The sequence below is a fragment of the Macaca thibetana genome, chromosome 1 (assembly GCF_024542745.1).
Source record: "Macaca thibetana thibetana isolate TM-01 chromosome 1, ASM2454274v1, whole genome shotgun sequence".
Classification (NCBI taxonomy): domain Eukaryota; kingdom Metazoa; phylum Chordata; class Mammalia; order Primates; family Cercopithecidae; genus Macaca; species Macaca thibetana.
Window position 1 is genome coordinate 136,746,370 of NC_065578.1, and position 16,505 is coordinate 136,762,874.

General features: G+C 46.9%; 2 protein-coding genes across 2 annotated transcripts in view; one reads left to right on the forward strand and one right to left on the reverse strand.

The window, feature by feature from the left end:
• The window catches only part of COQ8A (coenzyme Q8A), a 685,974-nt gene that overhangs the window by 606,480 nt on the left and 62,989 nt on the right, over positions 1-16,505 (reverse strand). The gene's annotated exons all lie outside the window — the stretch shown is intronic.
• PARP1 (poly(ADP-ribose) polymerase 1) overlaps positions 1-16,505 on the forward strand; it is a 47,304-nt gene that overhangs the window by 26,339 nt on the left and 4,460 nt on the right. The window contains exons 9-18 of the mRNA XM_050757449.1: positions 925-1,065; positions 1,992-2,234; positions 2,515-2,583; positions 2,878-3,010; positions 4,971-5,166; positions 7,940-8,068; positions 11,655-11,738; positions 13,843-13,965; positions 14,556-14,684; positions 16,082-16,180. Of these exons, the coding sequence (XP_050613406.1) occupies positions 925-1,065; positions 1,992-2,234; positions 2,515-2,583; positions 2,878-3,010; positions 4,971-5,166; positions 7,940-8,068; positions 11,655-11,738; positions 13,843-13,965; positions 14,556-14,684; positions 16,082-16,180 (1,346 nt within the window). The remainder of the gene's footprint in view (positions 1-924; positions 1,066-1,991; positions 2,235-2,514; positions 2,584-2,877; positions 3,011-4,970; positions 5,167-7,939; positions 8,069-11,654; positions 11,739-13,842; positions 13,966-14,555; positions 14,685-16,081; positions 16,181-16,505) is intronic.

Genomic DNA, 16,505 nt, shown 5'->3' on the forward strand with positions numbered 1-16,505 from the left:
TGGAAACGTGTCGCCAGCACTGTGTTGTTTGCTGTGAACAGAAGGCACACCCCTGTCCAGGCCTTTCTGGCCTGGGTCAGTGCACACCAGGCAGCTGCTTTTCGCCTAGAATCGGTTAGCTCAGCTCAGTGTGATTGTGCTGGCCACTCCTTTGAGGGACTATCATGGACATGTCTCATTTTAAAATGGGGTTAATTAATAAGAATTGCAGTTTGGGAGAATAACAGAAGGAATTGGGGGTTCATGTGACCTTACCCCTCTTCCCATCCTGGTCCCTCATCCGCAGATGCAGCCTTCCTAGCCTGACCATGGAGCGGACCTGGGGTAACCCCCAGCTGCCCGGCTCACACCAGCAAGGCTGGCCTGGCCATGGAGTGGCATTTTGTGGCTTGCTTCCTGCCCAGTCCTTTCTGTGTTGAGGAACATCTGTAGGTGCTCAGGTGGCAGCTTGCTGTCCCGTCCTGTTTTCTCGCAAGTGTATTTTCTTTTTTTGTTTTTTTGTTTTTTTGTTTTTTTGTTTTTTGTTTTTTGAGATGGAGTCTCGCTGTCGCCCAGGCTGGAGTGCAGTGGCGCGATCTCGGCTCACTGCAAGCTCCGCCTCCTGGGTTTTACGCCATTCTCCTGCCTCAGCCTCCTGAGTAGCTGGGACTACAGGCGCCCGCCACCACGCCCGGCTAATTTTTTGTATTTTTAGTAGAGACGGGGTTTCACCGTGTTCTCGATCTCCTGACCTTGTGATCCACCCGCCTCGGCCTCCCAAAGTGCTGGGATTACAGGCGTGAGCCACCGCGCCCGGCCGCAAGTGTATTTTCATAGGCTTTTCCCCAGGAGCTCCCTGCTTGGCTCGCCTGCTCCTCTACCTCCCCTTACTGGGGAGCAGCACCAGAGTTGGCCTTGCTGAATGATTCTCTCCTTTCATCCCAGATAAGCCATTATCCAACATGAAGATCCTGACTCTTGGGAAGCTCTCCCGGAACAAGGATGAAGTGAAGGCTATGATTGAGAAACTCGGGGGGAAGTTGACAGGGACAGCCAATAAGGCTTCCCTGTGCATCAGCACCAAAAGTGAGTTGAATCTGAATTTGTGCAACAGGGAAAATGCTTCTGTATCTTATGATTGTGATGACGAGTCAGTGAGGAAGAGTCGATCACAGCACTCCAAAACTGGATCTTAACATCATCATCGCTCTGGTTCTTTATGAAGGGAAACGAGTATTTGCCCTCAGTGTCGCTGCTTTGTACTATAGATTCACATGTGTTGCATGTTCCCAACTAAAGATGGTAAGCTACTACAGGTTGAGTCTCCCTAGTCCCGAAATCCAAACAAATTGCCTCAAAAGTCAACACTTTTTGAGTGGCAACGTAATGCTCAAAGGAAATGCTCATTGGAGCATTTCAGATTTCAGAGTTTTGGATTAGGGATGCTCAGTCAGTAAATACGAAGCAAGTATTTTAAGGTCTGAAAAGTTTCTGGTCTGAAGCATCTTGGATAAGGGAAACTGCTCAACCTGTATTCTCATCACTTCGCACTGCTCTGTAAGATGTGCGTAGATCTCTGCCAAAACAGAAGTTCATGGTTCAAGTATGTTTGGAAAAGGTAGGGTGAAACAAAAGGTAAACAGGTTTCTGTGTGGGTCTGTTATGCCGACTACCACTGTAGGTCTTCAGGAACCAGAGAAATACAACACAGGATTTCCCATACATATTTGACATCAGGGTGTTTTTTCCTTGGAGTGTCTGTTAACATCGTGCTGTAGAATGGCTTGGAGAAGGCTGCCCTGGCTCATCATACCTTAGAAAAGGGGGAATATTGCTGATCAAGAAGATCGTTTGAATGAAAAACACTCTTGGGAGCATTAGACTTGGAAGCAAAGGAGAGCTGTGGATGTTGAGGGTTTGGAATTACACAGTAAATATAACTATAGTAATTTGAGGTTTCAGTTTTGTTTTAAACTTATATTTCATTTTTTTTTTCCTTTCAATTTGAACAGAGGAGGTGGAAAAGATGAATAAGAAGATGGAGGAAGTAAAGGAAGCCAACATCCGAGTTGTGTCTGAGGACTTCCTCCAGGACGTCTCCGCCTCCACCAAGAGCCTTCAGGAGTTGTTCTTAGCACACATCTTGTCCCCTTGGGGGGCAGAGGTGAAGGCAGAGCCCGTCGAAGTTGTGGCCCCAAAAGGGAAGTCAGGGGCTGCACTCTCCAAAAAAAGCAAGGGCCAGGTCAAGGAGGAAGGTGAGGGCCCCAAGCTGCCCCCTCCAGGGCCAAAAGCCGGGGACATTGGTGGCCAGGTTGGCCTGCACAGAACCTGTCCCTTTGTGTCCCAGACATGGCCTGTTGAGTGCTGCAGAGCAGGAAACAGAATGGCAGGCGCTTTGGGGTGGTGGGAGGAGTGTGTATATAGATGCCAAGTTGACAGATCATGCGAATGAGAACGACTCATTTGCCTTCTACCTTCCCCTTACTTTTTAGTTACGTTTAACTTCGTGTTGACATTTTTCTGTTCCCTTCCAAGGTATCAACAAATCTGAAAAGAGAATGAAATTAACTCTTAAAGGAGGAGCAGCTGTGGATCCTGATTCTGGTAAGCAAACAGGACTGCCAGCCGAGTGGGCCACGTGCCCCACCCCCCACCAGCAGACTAGGAGCACACATCCGAATGCCCGCAGCACACCTGGGGCAATGTGGTCGTGGCTTTCCCCTCAGGCCTCTTTCACCAGCTCCCCCAGTCCTGAGAACACACATTTCAGGGGAACCTCCTGAAGGTGGTGTTAGTGTATCCAAAAGGCATGAACCTCAGGCCTGCAAACCCCTTCTCCCTGAGAGCGCTAGCCCCTCAAGGGGAGAGAAAACTGTAGGTGCTTTGCCTCCGGGACAGGACTGGAACACTCTGCGCATGTCCTGGAGAAAGGTGGGAAGGTCTTCAGTGCCACCCTCGGCCTGGTGGACATCGTTAAAGGAACCAACTCCTATTACAAGCTGCAGCTTCTGGAGGACGACAAGGAAAGCAGGTGAGTTCTGTAGATGTAGCCTGGTTGTGCAGAGACATGGGCCCGTCCTGCATCAGTCAATGCTGTGCCATCAGCCTTGTGAAACCCATTAGGCCCAGTGCCTAGGGAATGAAATCTAATCACAGAGATCAAAAACGAACCATGAGGCCTTTGTTTAAAGGGGAGAAAGAAGCCACTTACTAACCAGTAGCATTGCTGTCCTTGTACAGTTGTCTTAAGGTATGGTTTCACGTATTCTCCCACTGGCTTTTCTTTTTGTTTGGTGGGTTTTTTTTGTTTGTTTGTTTGTTTTTCCAACTATTTGTTGTGTTTTTTGAAACAGTCTCACTCTGTTACCCAGGCTGGAGTGCAGTGGTGTAATCACAGCTCAGTGGAGCCTGGACCTCCCAGGCTTAAGCAATCCTCTCACCTCAGCCTCCCAAGTAACTGGGACCATAGATGCACACCACCATGCCTTATTTTTTATGGAGACAAGGGCCTCACTATGTTGCCCAGGCTGGTCTCAAACTCCTGGACTCAAGTGATCCTCCCGCCTCAGCCTCCCGAACTGCTGGGATTACAGGCATGAGCCACTGCACCCAGCCCCAGCTGGCTTTTCTTTCAGCTGCTTGAATCAAGATTTTCTAATTTTACATATGTTTTAAAACTTTGAAGCAAATAAAGGTTGGCAAGCGTTGAACTTACTTTTTAATGTTCAAACTCCCTAGTAACTAAAGAGGTTTGGATTTGCCTTTTTTTTAATTAACATGATGAGACAGGCAAGGGTGTATTCTGGATTGTGGGGTACAGCAGCTGGGAGGTGATGAGAGGGTGGGCTGGCTTTTGTCCTTACGTATCTAGGCAGAGTGGTCCTTAGCTAGTGAGTTCATTGCCCTGTGGTACAGCCAACACAAAACAGGATTTATGTGTCAGTGGAAAGGCGTATGGAAGGAACTCTTATTAAATTCTAACGTTGATTGTGGACGTGTACATTTTTCTGGTGGCTTAGATTTGCTGGTGTTAAGTGAAAGGGTGGTGTGGGCTGTTAGGGTCAGAAAAAATTTTCAACATAGATCAAAGTAGTGCTTCCCAAAAATTTTCACAGGAAAAACCAAGCAGAGAATGAATTGTTAAACCCCTGTGCAGTAGCCCAGAGAATGGCCAGGGAGTCCCAAATTTTCTTTGAAGTCCATAGTTCTGTCTTTAAAATGTACACAAATCTTGTATGTGGGTTTATGATATATCTGTATTTCTTATGAAATGAAAATTAAGTTTTGAGTTTAAAACTTTTAAATTAAGCAGAGTTGTCCTGGAGAAAGGTGGGAAGGTCTTCAGTGCCACCCTCGGCCTGGTGGACATCGTTAATTTAATTTAAAGTTAATTTAAAAAATTAACTCTGCTTTGAGTTAATGAAAAATTAGCTCATCCAAAGCTAAGCAGCACAGCAGCTGGATATGTGTGATGTGCACCCTCAATTGAGATGGAATTTGAACATGACAGCCTGCATCTCTAGGTCACCGGACCTGAGGAGCCATTGCCACTGTGCCCCTCATTTCATTATATCTTAGCCTCGGATCTGAGTTGAAAGTTAATTATTTTTAGGGTACAGCTTTAAGGGTTGTCTCCTTGAACACATGACTTCCAGACAGTACTTTGTATTTCTTTGGGGAGAGGAGTAGAATCGTTTTTATGCAAAGGTCTACAGACTCCAGGATTCACTCCTCAGGCTTGGCTGCCAGAACCAAGTTTAAACTATTATGTGGCATTTTTTTATAGTCAATATGATTTGAAAGTTTAATGAGAGGTAAGATAAAGACCCTTTATTGTTATAGCAGTTCCTTTTGTTCTGTGTTAATCACTATCCTTTTGGGGTGTGTAAAATTCTTCCACATCTGAATGTAATGGCAAGAAAGGGGAACTTCTCCTGAAATGGGACAGCTGACCCACACTTGTGCATCTGACACCCTCCTTCCCACCACAGGTATTGGATATTCAGGTCCTGGGGCCGTGTGGGGACGGTGATCGGTAGCAACAAACTGGAACAGATGCCGTCCAAGGAGGATGCCATTGAGCACTTCATGAAATTATATGAAGAAAAAACCGGGAACGCTTGGCACTCCAAAAATTTCACAAAGTATCCCAAAAAGTTCTACCCCCTGGAGATTGACTACGGCCAGGTAACCATATAATGCCCTTACACTGTCTGCTTCTAGGAGTAGGAAGGGACACCTTATTCTAGAAAATCCACATTGTGGATCAGATGGCATCATAGTAAACATACTACCAAATGTTGAAAGGAGAATACTAGTCCTTCGCAAATTCTCCCCCAAAAATAGAAGAAAATACCTCCCAACTCATTGCATGAAGGCCAGTACCACCCTGATACCAGAGCCAAAGCAGCACCGGGGAACTACAGAGCAATTTCCTGTGAATAGACATGCAGAAACCCTATGAATAGAGATACAAAATCCTCACAAACCGAATCCAGCAGCATAGGAGGATCTATACACCACTCCCAAGTGGGATTTATCCCAGGAATGTAAGGTTGATTCAACATTTAAAAATCAATGTAATTTATGAATAGAGTGAAGGACAAAAACCACATGATCATCTCAGTAGACAGCAGAAAAACCATTCTACACAGTCAACACCTTGAAGTATGAGATAGAGCTTAAATGAGAACTGTGGTAGCATCTTTGAGATATCAAGGAGGAACAGTCTTTTCAGTTACTCCTGAAACAATAGGGCATAATTCACAGATTCCAGATAAGGCTTTTCATCTGAACCCATGGTGACCCTCCATCATGTGACCTGGTCTGTCAACAGAATTATAGTAACTTGACCTACTCTGCTAGGTCACACTTTATTAGTCCCAAATTATTTCCTAGTGCTGTCTCTATCTGTAGTTTTGGGCGTCTCCTTATATCTGTTAGCACACAGCATTCATTTGTCTGTTGGTTGACATTTTAACTTTTCTGTTTTGTCTTTTTTCTTTGCAAAATGCTTGCCTTTATGAAAATGGGAATTTATCACTTTTTTAATCAGGGAAAAGAAAACACATTTATTTACAAAAAGAGAGACCTGTAGGTGGGTAGAGATTTTAATTCGAAATCTTTGAGGCCTAGTATGTCTGAAAGGGGGAATTTTTTAGTTTACAGAGGGCCTCATGAACTCTCTATATTAAAAATAGGATTTACATCTTGCTTATACAATGAGGAGGCTCAGACAGCAGACTTTCAGGACAGATTTGGCCTGACTCGGTAGTGCCCCTTACTGAGTTAAATATTTGTTTTAAAATGTTTTGAGAATTTACTAAGGCACAAAAAATTAAGATTGCCCGGAATTAACCACAGTTAAAATAATGGTAGATATATCTTTCAGTCAGCTTTCACTGCATATGTACCTTTTCCACCACCATATGTACCATGTTGCAACCATCTGCTTTTTGCCCTAATGTACCAGGAACATTTCCTTATGTCTTCTAGAGCAGTGCTGTCCAATAGAATTATAATTCAAGCCATTTCAATACATTTAAAATTTTTTATAGCCACATTTTAAAAAGCAAGAAGCCAATGAAATTAATCTTGGTATTATTTAACCCCATATATCCAAAATATTCTAATTTTAACACCTGATCAGCACCAACAATTATTAATGAGAAAATTTCCCTTTTGGCTTTTCTCTACTAAGTGTTTGAAATCTGGTGTGTATTTTGTGCCTACAGCACACCTCAGTTTGGCCAGTGGCTACTGTAGTGGCCACTGGCTGCACCAATCCAGAGCATTATTTAAGGCTGCATTGAATCCCATCCCGTGTGTGGCTAGAATTCATCATTAATGAGAATAACATCATTAATCAGAATCAGAGTAACTTAGCAGGAAGTTATTTAGATTGATTCTGGGCGTTTGCTGTAATGATGCTGATATACATATAAATATTTGTGTGCTTCTGTGATTGTTGTCATTACAAGTAGTTACTGGGTCATAAGGTATATGCACTTAAATAAGGGTTTTGCACACATAGATACTTTGCCCTCCAATGAAGTTATACCCAGAAGATAACAGAGTACATTTAAGATGGTGTTTCAACACTGAGTAGGTCTACTATGAAGGTGAGAGCAGCAGCCATGAACACTAACAACACAAGTTAGCTCTCTGCTGCTTGGGTAAGCCAGTCTGATTCCAGGTTCAAAGCCCAATGTCAGTTCCTTTCACTCCAAATACCAAACTCCGTTTTAGTTGCTAGGGACACTGTGCTGGACAGAGCACAGTCTTTGCCCTCATACAGTTCAAGTCTAAAGAGTTAAAGCAGTTTCAGTACAGTGTGATCTTGACATAACCTGGGTTCTTCAGACAGTGGGGGTGGAGCCTCAATAGTTTATTAGGCAATGTAGGAGGAGGACAGACAGTTAATGCTACGATGTGCTTTAACACTGTCAGGCTGGCTGGCAGCGCATGGGACTGGTTGCTTGGTCCTTTGGGAACTTAGAGAAGGCTATATAAACTTAGTCTTGCAACTGGCCCTTGTGTGAGGAAGTGTAAGAAAAAAAGAGAAATAATTTGTCCTTCAGTTTCATGTCCTATTGCCCCAAGGTTTGCCTCTACAGTTGCCCAGCACTTCCAGGTTGGGCATGAGTGGGCACTAGGCAGGTTCCCAGGAAGGGACCAGCAACCCCAGGGTGGGTCAGCCCATGCAGATGCTGCAGTGGCAACAAGAATAAGAATCCGCCAAGAAAACTTCGGGGACGGGCACAGGAAGAGTCTGACGCGTGTACAGCATCAGGCACCTTCATCCTGGCTGCTGTTTCCACACCTTTTTGATTAATACTCAGCTTTTTTTGCTGGTGGCACTCTAGCCTGTGTCCTTTGTCTGCAGCCCGGCCCCACAGACACAGATACCTTGGTTGAGTTGTTGATTTGGGTCTCTTGGTAATGTGCTTTTTTCCTGAAGGATGAAGAGGCAGTGAAGAAGCTGACAGTAAATCCTGGCACCAAGTCCAAGCTCCCCAAGCCAGTTCAGGACCTCATCAAGCTGATCTTTGATGTGGAAAGTATGAAGAAAGCCATGGTGGAATATGAGGTTATTGCGCTTTATCATTTTATCTGTGAGCATTTGCTGTGGATGATGATTTGCTGAGCTAGTGAAGAGCTCTGCCTGTTCTTGTTTCTGTTTCAAAAACAGAATACATTGGCTGTCAGCTTCTCGTACCTGTCCTTCAATCTTAAATTGTGTGAGTGCTGGGGCCTGGAGTGGTTGCACTTTTGCAGAGGGTTGTTTGATTTGCAGTGAAGCATGTGATGTGTTGGAGAGAGCTGTTCCCTGGTCCCTAGTCCCCTTTGTACTTTTTTTTTTTTTTTCTCTGAGATGGAGTCTCACCATGTTGTTGCCCAAGCAGCTGGTCTCCAACTGCTGAGCTCAAGTGATCCACCCACCTCGGTCTCCCTAAATGCTAGGAATACAGTGTGAGCCACTGTGACCAGCCCACCCTTTGTATTTTTCCCCTTCTTCATGCTGTGGCAGGGTGTATTAGTCTTGCTTCTTTTGTGGCCCAACCAAACCAACCAACTGGAGTTACCATGGGAAGTGCAAGACAGCCCACTTAGAGTAAAAGAAAATTGCTGTGACACTTATTCATAAGATAAAATTCATACCAGTTTCTAAAAGGTTGGCAGTGGGGTGGGGGTGATGGTTGTTGGATTAGTCATGCTTCTGTCCAGGGCAGAATGGCAGAGACTGCAGCCAGAGGCTCTGTGTTTCCTGTCTGTTCTCCTTCTCATCTCCGCTCTCCCTCTGGGAGATGAGTGCAAAAGGGCAGACCCCTTGTTCTTGCTGCTCCTAGCATCAGAGGTCTTAAGTACTGACCCTGGGGGCCTTCAGAGCAGAGATGGTCCCACCTGGCCAGCAAACACCCTCTCCTCTTCCCTAGCCAATGAACCCAGAAGCTTCAGGCTGCTCTGAAAAACAAGCAGCTGCGATGCATATGGTTATTCCCTTTGTCCTGGGCTCCTAGGAACCAGTGGAGGTTGAGAGTCTCAGATCAGCCTTAAAGCATTCCACCCTTCTCCACGGGGTTGCTCCCTTCATGCTCACGTTCTGCTGTCTTCCCAAGTCCTTCCTCCTAGAGCCTCCTGGCCTGCCTTAGAGCTGGGAGGACAGGGGGTCAAAACTGGGCAGTATAAGCCCCATGGACATCAGGGCCAACCCAGTATCTCCCAGCCAAGAGCTCAGCCTGGCAGGAATGCTCACGCCTGTGCTGTTGTAGAGTGGAGTGTTGAGTTACATCCTCTAACGGGTTTAAAAAATGGCCAGGGCTTGTTCGCTGTGCTTGTTCAAATCGCTGTGTCATCTGACTTGTTTATGAGGTCTACTAGTGTGAACAGCTTATGGGTGGGCTCACTGAGAATGAGGGACAGGGGGAGGGAAAGGTTGAGAGGTGCTACGGTAAGGGAGAAGAGGGCCTCGTTTCATTCACGTTTTGAAGTCCTGCACATCATTTCCAGTCTCCCACACCTTGGTCTATCTGTGATTCTTAGAAGTTCTCAGCTATTTTCAAACCCAAGTCCTTTCCTGTGAAATGTTGTTTTTGTTGTTGTTTTGTGTTTGGTTTGGTTTGAGATGGAGTTTCACTCTTTTTGCCCAGGCTGGAGTGCAATGGCACGATCTCAGCTCACTGTAACCTCCACCTCCTGGGTTCAAGCAATTCTCCAACCTCAGCCTCTCGAGTAGCTGGGACTACAGGCATGCACCACTATGCCTGGCTAATTTTTTTTTTTATTTTTAGTAGAGATGGGGTTTCACCATTTTGGCCAGGTTGGTCTTGAACTCCTGACCTCAGGTGATCCACCTGCCTCAGCCTCCCAAAGTGCTGGGATTATAGGCATGAGCCATGGCACACAGCCTGAAATGACATTTTAATGTTTTTCACTGGACAGGTAACTAGTTTAGCAGGAAGAAAAGGGACATGGGCGCTGCTTGCTGAAACAAGCTAGAAGGCAGCTAGCTGGAAGTGTGTGGAAAGCAGGATGCCCGCTCCTGACCTCAGCGGGGTCCACGTGGAATTGGAGTAACCATGTAGAGAAGGAGACATAGTGGCCCTCAGGGCTTCATCCTTAGCACCAGGGGAACCTGACTCTCCCTGTGAGGAGGGCACATCCTGAGTCCAGAAGGGAATGGGCTCCAGGACACACAGCGGAGGGCAGGGATCCAGGCTGCAGCCCTAGGAGTCCCCTTCTGGCTGCAGCTGGGGCTCATGGGTCCCCAGTGCCAAGGTATTTCTCCCACTTTTCTCTTTCTCTCTAAACTGGGCAGCTGTGGAGCCACTGCTCCCAGCCCACCATCCAGCGCTGTGCCTGAGTTTCTTTTCCAGTAGCGAGGGCAGCCTGTGTGGATGGAGCCTACCTCTTATTTTTAGTCTGTGCGTATGTTTTGAGGGGCGTACAATTAGGGAAACTAGGTATTTTCTTTTTTTTACATAAACACCAGAATTATACAGCTTGGAAAATGTGCCCTTCAAAGTTCTGCCCTCACTCTGGCCATGCTGTGCCATCAGAACTTCTTTTGGGAATCCTTCTTGAGAACTGCTTTCAGAGCTGATTGAGAGTCCATACCAAAGTCACTCTGTTCTTTTATTATACCTTGTTCTTGGCTTGAAATAGATTATCCACCTTCTTCCCCAGATGTGGCTGTGGCTACTTAATTCTTGCCAGTAATCAGATCTTCCCTTAGGATGGAGTTTGCAGTATTGAGTGTACAGGGAAGCCCAGGTCAGGGCTTGTGGATTTTATTAGAAGCTGTTGCTGCTGGCTTTTGGTCAGTGCCTGATGAGCTGTGAGTACTTTTCACATCCTTTTATTTAATTTTATCACCATAGCAGTTCCATTTCTAAGATTCTTGTTCAGTTCTTTGTTCCAAGCACTGCAGGAAGTGCTGGACGTGCAGAAATGGAAAGGCGCAGTCGCAGCCCCCGGGGATCTCAGAAGGGTCTATTGGCAAAGCCCCAGAGACGATGTCTCAGGATACAGTGTGGGGCCCATTGGTACACACGTGTCTCCACGCAGGGGCTGAGCTAAATAGGCAGGGCTGCTCGCAAAAGGGAGTGAGTGCCTTTTAAGGAAATGGCCCCACTTAACAAATGGAAAACGAAGGCTGCAGATCTCATGCTTCTTCCACTGCAGCTTCTCTTGATGTCAGGCAGTTTCCAAGATATGAGCAGTAGCAATATTTGTTGGAGGTGACTGATCTGAAAGGGACAGCATTGATTTGAATGTAAGTCCATAAGTTCAGGAGTGTGTCCTTTTTAAAAATAGTGTTCAACACTTGAAAACTCTTGGTTCTTTTCCAGCTGGGAACCCAGGGAGGGGTGCACTTAACTGCCTTGGCTCTGGGACCCCAGGGAAGGCCACTGGGCGGGGGGGTCAGCATGACTTATGGCTTGGCTAAGCCCAGCCGTAAAGGAAGTAAGCAAGAATCTTCAGACACACTACCATCTCTCATTGGGGGAGTGGGGCTACAGACTCTGGATTTGGGTCACTGGTGTCCTCAGGAAATCCCAGCAGGCTCCTGACTGCTTCTGTTGGGGGCCTGAGGGTGGGCTGCTCGGTCCAGCTCTCCTGCTATCACACTGCGCAGTCCCCAGCATTCAGAGCGAAATCCCCTGTCTCCTCAGATCGACCTTCAGAAGATGCCCTTGGGGAAGCTGAGCAAAAGGCAGATCCAGGCCGCGTACTCCATCCTCAGTGAGGTACAGCAGGTAAGCACGGGGCCGCCAGGGGCCTCCTGGAACCTCCCCTGGCTGACTTCGGGGGCGAGACCTGGGGGTGGCCAGGGGTAACATTTACTCAAGGTTAAGAAACTGGAAGTACTGAACTGCATATCACGAGGGTTTAGATTTTTTTTAGTTCAATAAATGGCAAGTGCCTGCCACTTACAAAAGTTTATCATAAAACTAACGAATGGCAACTTTTTCAGTTGTCAGATACATAGTAAACTGCCTATAAACTTGAAGACGTTGGTTACCCTCTCTCTTAAAAGTAAAGGCATCCCTCTGTATCCTCGAGGATTGGTTCCAGGACTCCCTTGTGGTCACTAAAATTCACTCATGCTCAAGTCCTACAGTCCACCCTGCAGAACCCATGGAGGAGAAAAGTTGGCCCTGCACATCTGTGGGTCTCGCATCCTGAGATTTTTTTGTGGGAGGGGGGATTTTTCTTTTCTTTTTCTTTTTTGAGACAGAGTCTCGCTGTGTCCCCCAGGCTGGAGTGCAGTGGCACAATCTCAGCTCACTGCAACCTCCGCCCCCAGGTTCAAGCGATTCTCATGCCGAGTAGCTGAGGTTACAAGCATGCGCCACCACGCCCAGCTAATTTTTTGTGTTTTTAGTAGAGGTGAGGTTTCACTATGTTCGCCAGACTGGTCTTGAACTCCTGGGTTCAAGTGATCCGCCCACCTCAGCCTCCCAAAGTGCTGGGATTACAGGCATGAGCCACCGCACCTGGCCTGAGAATAATATATTTTTGATCTGAGTTTGGTTGAATTCTCAACTGCAGAGCCCACAGGTGTAGAGAGCTAACTGTATTTATTGAAAACATCTGTGTATAAGTGGACCTGCACACTTCAAATCGATTGTTCAAGGGTCACCTGCGTTGTGGTTTTTATTTTATGTGTCCTTAAGAGTTAGGCAGAGTTTATTGTGCAGTTACTAGGAAGTCATCAGATGGAAACCTTTCATTCATGTTATTTCAACATTCTTCAAGCATCTTTCAAGGTCTCCCAGTCCTGGAACCTTCCAGCTACATCCCGGAGAAGCTGGAGGGTTCCGCTTATGTTTGTGGGTGGATACAGGCTTGGCCTATAGAAAGAAGGAAAGCACATGGGAAACAGAAGTGGGCCTAGGCAGCGGGCTTTCTGGCTGGTGCTGGAGAAAAGGCCCTGAACCGGATCTGTCAACTCCAGTTACAGCTGGCTCTGAGCAGTGAACGTCTCTCCTTATTCCTCACTGACTGAGAACTTGCAAGGCTTTCCTCAGCCCCTGCTTCTTCCCATGCCATAGTCTTCAGGTAGAAGAGCTGGAATAGCATCCTTATCCATTTCCAGAGCCACCTGGGCAGCACAGATGGAAGTTGTACGACTTGGTGAAGTCCATGTTACAGCAAGAAGCAGGCGTGGGGCTTCAGACCTGCTGGGTGCCACTTGATACCCCCTTGACCTTCTTGTGGTCACCTAGGCTGTCTGCCAAATTCCTGGAATCCCAATGGCCCCACTCTTCATCTCTGTGCATTTTTTGCACACCCTTTACATATAGAGCACCAAGTGACACTGGCAGTAAGTGTAAGGGTTGCTTAGCCTTTCTGTGCCTGGCCACTTCAACCTCCAGGTACAGTAAAAACTAATGCCAATGAAGGTCAGTGGAGACAAGGAGCCTGACTGAATTTTATAGCAATGGGCAACTTCCTCCCAACATTTTATTATGAAAATGTTTCAGACATACAAAAAGTTGAAGAAATTTTACAGCAGTAGTCATGAGCCCACCACCTAGATTTTACAGTTAACATTTTGCATAGTTGTGGCGGGGTTTCAGATGTCTGTAACTGCACAGTTCTTTGTACAAATGAAAGTTCATGGGAGAAGCCCATCGTGTTGAGCAGTGCTTTTAGAGGATGGGGGTCCTGTGCTGCTCAGTGGTGTAGCTTTAACAGGAAGGTGGTCTTCTGGTCGTTTCCCATGCATCCTGGCATGTGCACATACCACGCTACTTCTGGACCTGCTGCAGCACCCACCTGCTAGAAGAGAAAGCCTGGCCGGGGGCTCGGAGCTGCTTCGTCAGTCTTGTGTTCCTTCTGTCCCCTCGTCTCCAGGCAGTGTCTCAGGGCAGCAGCGACTCTCAGATCCTGGATCTCTCAAATCGCTTTTACACCCTGATCCCCCATGACTTTGGGATGAAGAAGCCTCCGCTCCTGAACAGTGCAGACAGTGTGCAGGTACGCAAGGGTTCAGAAGGGACTGCAGGTCTGCTGGGCGAGGGTGTGACTCCCTTGCAACCGTCCCTCCCCGTCATGATCCCCGAGGGCAGCGCCGATGCTGGGAGGGCCACCTCCTTGCCCTTGTTTTGAAGTTGGGTTTCTACCCACACTGATGGAGGCAGAGCCATTTTTCCTGCCTCTGTTCCACCAAATCCATTGGGGAAAGAGCTGTTGGAGAGGGAGAGCCTCTCCCTCATAACAACGTCTTCCTCCCCCATTTTCCCTCTCTGCCTTTTAAGAGAGCTCCTGGCTCAGGAAACATTTGTCTGAAGTACCTTCATTATAGGTCCCAAATGTCAGCTTGTATGAGAGGAAAGACAGTTCTTCCACCTCTCAACTCCCCCAGGCCGCAAGGCCTTGTTAGCATTCCAGGAAGTCCTTAGGAGAGCTCACTATGTGCAGCAGGTAACAGGCTGGCCCTGACCAGCAGGAAGGTTTGCCCTTCACTGTGTTGAACGTTCTCTGCATGTAGGTTTTCTCTGCCACCTGGGTGAGTCTGTCTCACTCACCATGATACCTAAGTCAGGGGCTTGCTTTTGCTCCTCCAGGCCAAGGTGGAAATGCTTGACAACCTGCTGGACATCGAGGTGGCCTACAGTCTGCTCAGGGGAGGGTCTGATGATAGCAGCAAGGACCCCATCGATGTCAACTATGAGAAGCTCAAAACTGACATTAAGGTAACAGGGTCAGGCCTTCCTCAAACATTTAACCTCATCCTGAGAGCAGCGGTCCCATACTTGCATGTGTGTTAGGATCTCCTGGAAAGCTTGTTAAAACACAGATGGCTGGTGCCCAGTAATTTACTTTTCTAACAAGTTCCCGGACATTGCTGCTGGTGGTCCTTTGAGAACCTCTGGGCATTTCACATGTAGATAATGCACCTTGCTTGCAAGGCAGCCTTCCAAGCCAGCACCTCAGCTTGGCATACAAATTGATTTTTGAGGGTCTTACCAAAAGTTCTTTTTTTTTTTCCCCCTCCTTAATCTAGAGAGGAACTCTGTTTTTCTAAACCCTTTGTGGTGTGAACTTTTAGAGGGCTTATTACCGATGTCCATTTCAGAAGTGGAAATGCTTGATGGCAGCTCTAATAAAAACACAGTGCTTGGGTTCATTTTTCTCTGGAGCTAAAGTGGCCTGTGTTGGCACACACAGTCTCTGAACACCCTGCTTAGACCAACAGAGGAGGGATTTTTGCCTCAGCTTCTCGATGGCCCTGTCCTTGAGCCTATCTCCACGCTCATGTGCCCCATTGTCCTCAGCCCATTCCCTGCAGTGTTGCAGGGGTTCAGGTGGGCTAGTGTGTTGAGTCTGGTACCAGGTGTTTACATCACTAAAGAAAGAGCCTTTGCTCCTTTCCTAGGACAAAGTGTAGATCTGTGAGTCCAAGCAGGTAAGACGCCACATGTCACTTATTTTGCCCCTAGAGCACCTTCCTGATGGGAAAACTGTGGGGGTGGTTCTTTGTGAAGGGATTCTTATTCTCTGTTTACAATTCTGAAGACTTTTAATTAAAAGACAGTGAGGTAGACCAGCATTCCTAGGTTTTCTGAACTTTGAATATAAATATGAAAATAAAACATAACTAGTCTCATCTATAATACTCAGGTTTACTTAGCATAGATTACGTCAGCTATTTGACAGCTGCTTGTTAGGCTTGTGCACTGAGCCAGGGATAATTTTAATTGCACATCATAGCTGTGACTTCCTCTGGCCCATTGTGTTTTAACTCATGCTGAGCTGGACTCTCTTCCAGGAGCCAGTTGCTTGTTCTGGAAATGCCCTGCTCACTGACAGTGAGCCCCATATTCCAGCTTCCCTGATATCCCAAAACATAGAATTTTAAGACAAAAAGGAACCCTGAGCCCAAGTAGATGAAGAGGTGGAGGCTCAGGAAAGTGGAGCCACTGGCCCAGGATCTGCCCAGCCCACGGGCCTGGGACACAGGCTCTCGGTCATGCCTGGCTTCCTTTGAGGAGTGTGGTGTTGAGCTGTGCATCGACTGAGCCTGAGCATTCCTCCTCTGTAGCTCTCCTGGGGTCTCCTTTGTGCTAATCCCAAGATTCTGTTTACCCAGGTGGTTGGCAGAGATTCTGAAGAAGCCGAGATCATCAGGAAGTATGTTAAGAACACTCATGCAACCACACACAATGCGTATGACTTGGAAGTCATCGATGTAAGAATCCCTTCTTCCCCCACTTTCTTCTGTGTCCTGCCAGCTTTTCCCTGCCCACTCCTCCAACCTGGGCCTGGGTAGAAAAGAGCAGTTTACTTACTTTAAATAATCCAAAGAAGTGACTCATTTGTTCAGCAGAAAAATTAGTAGTCTTTTTTTTTTTTTGGCATGGAGTCTCACTCTGTCACCCAGGCTGGAGTGCAGTGGTGCAATCCCAGCCCCCTGCAAGTGATTCTTCTGTCTCAGCCTCCAGAGTAGCTGGGATTACAGGCATGCGCCACCACACCCGGCTAATTTTTGTATTTTTAGTAGAGGCAGGGATTCA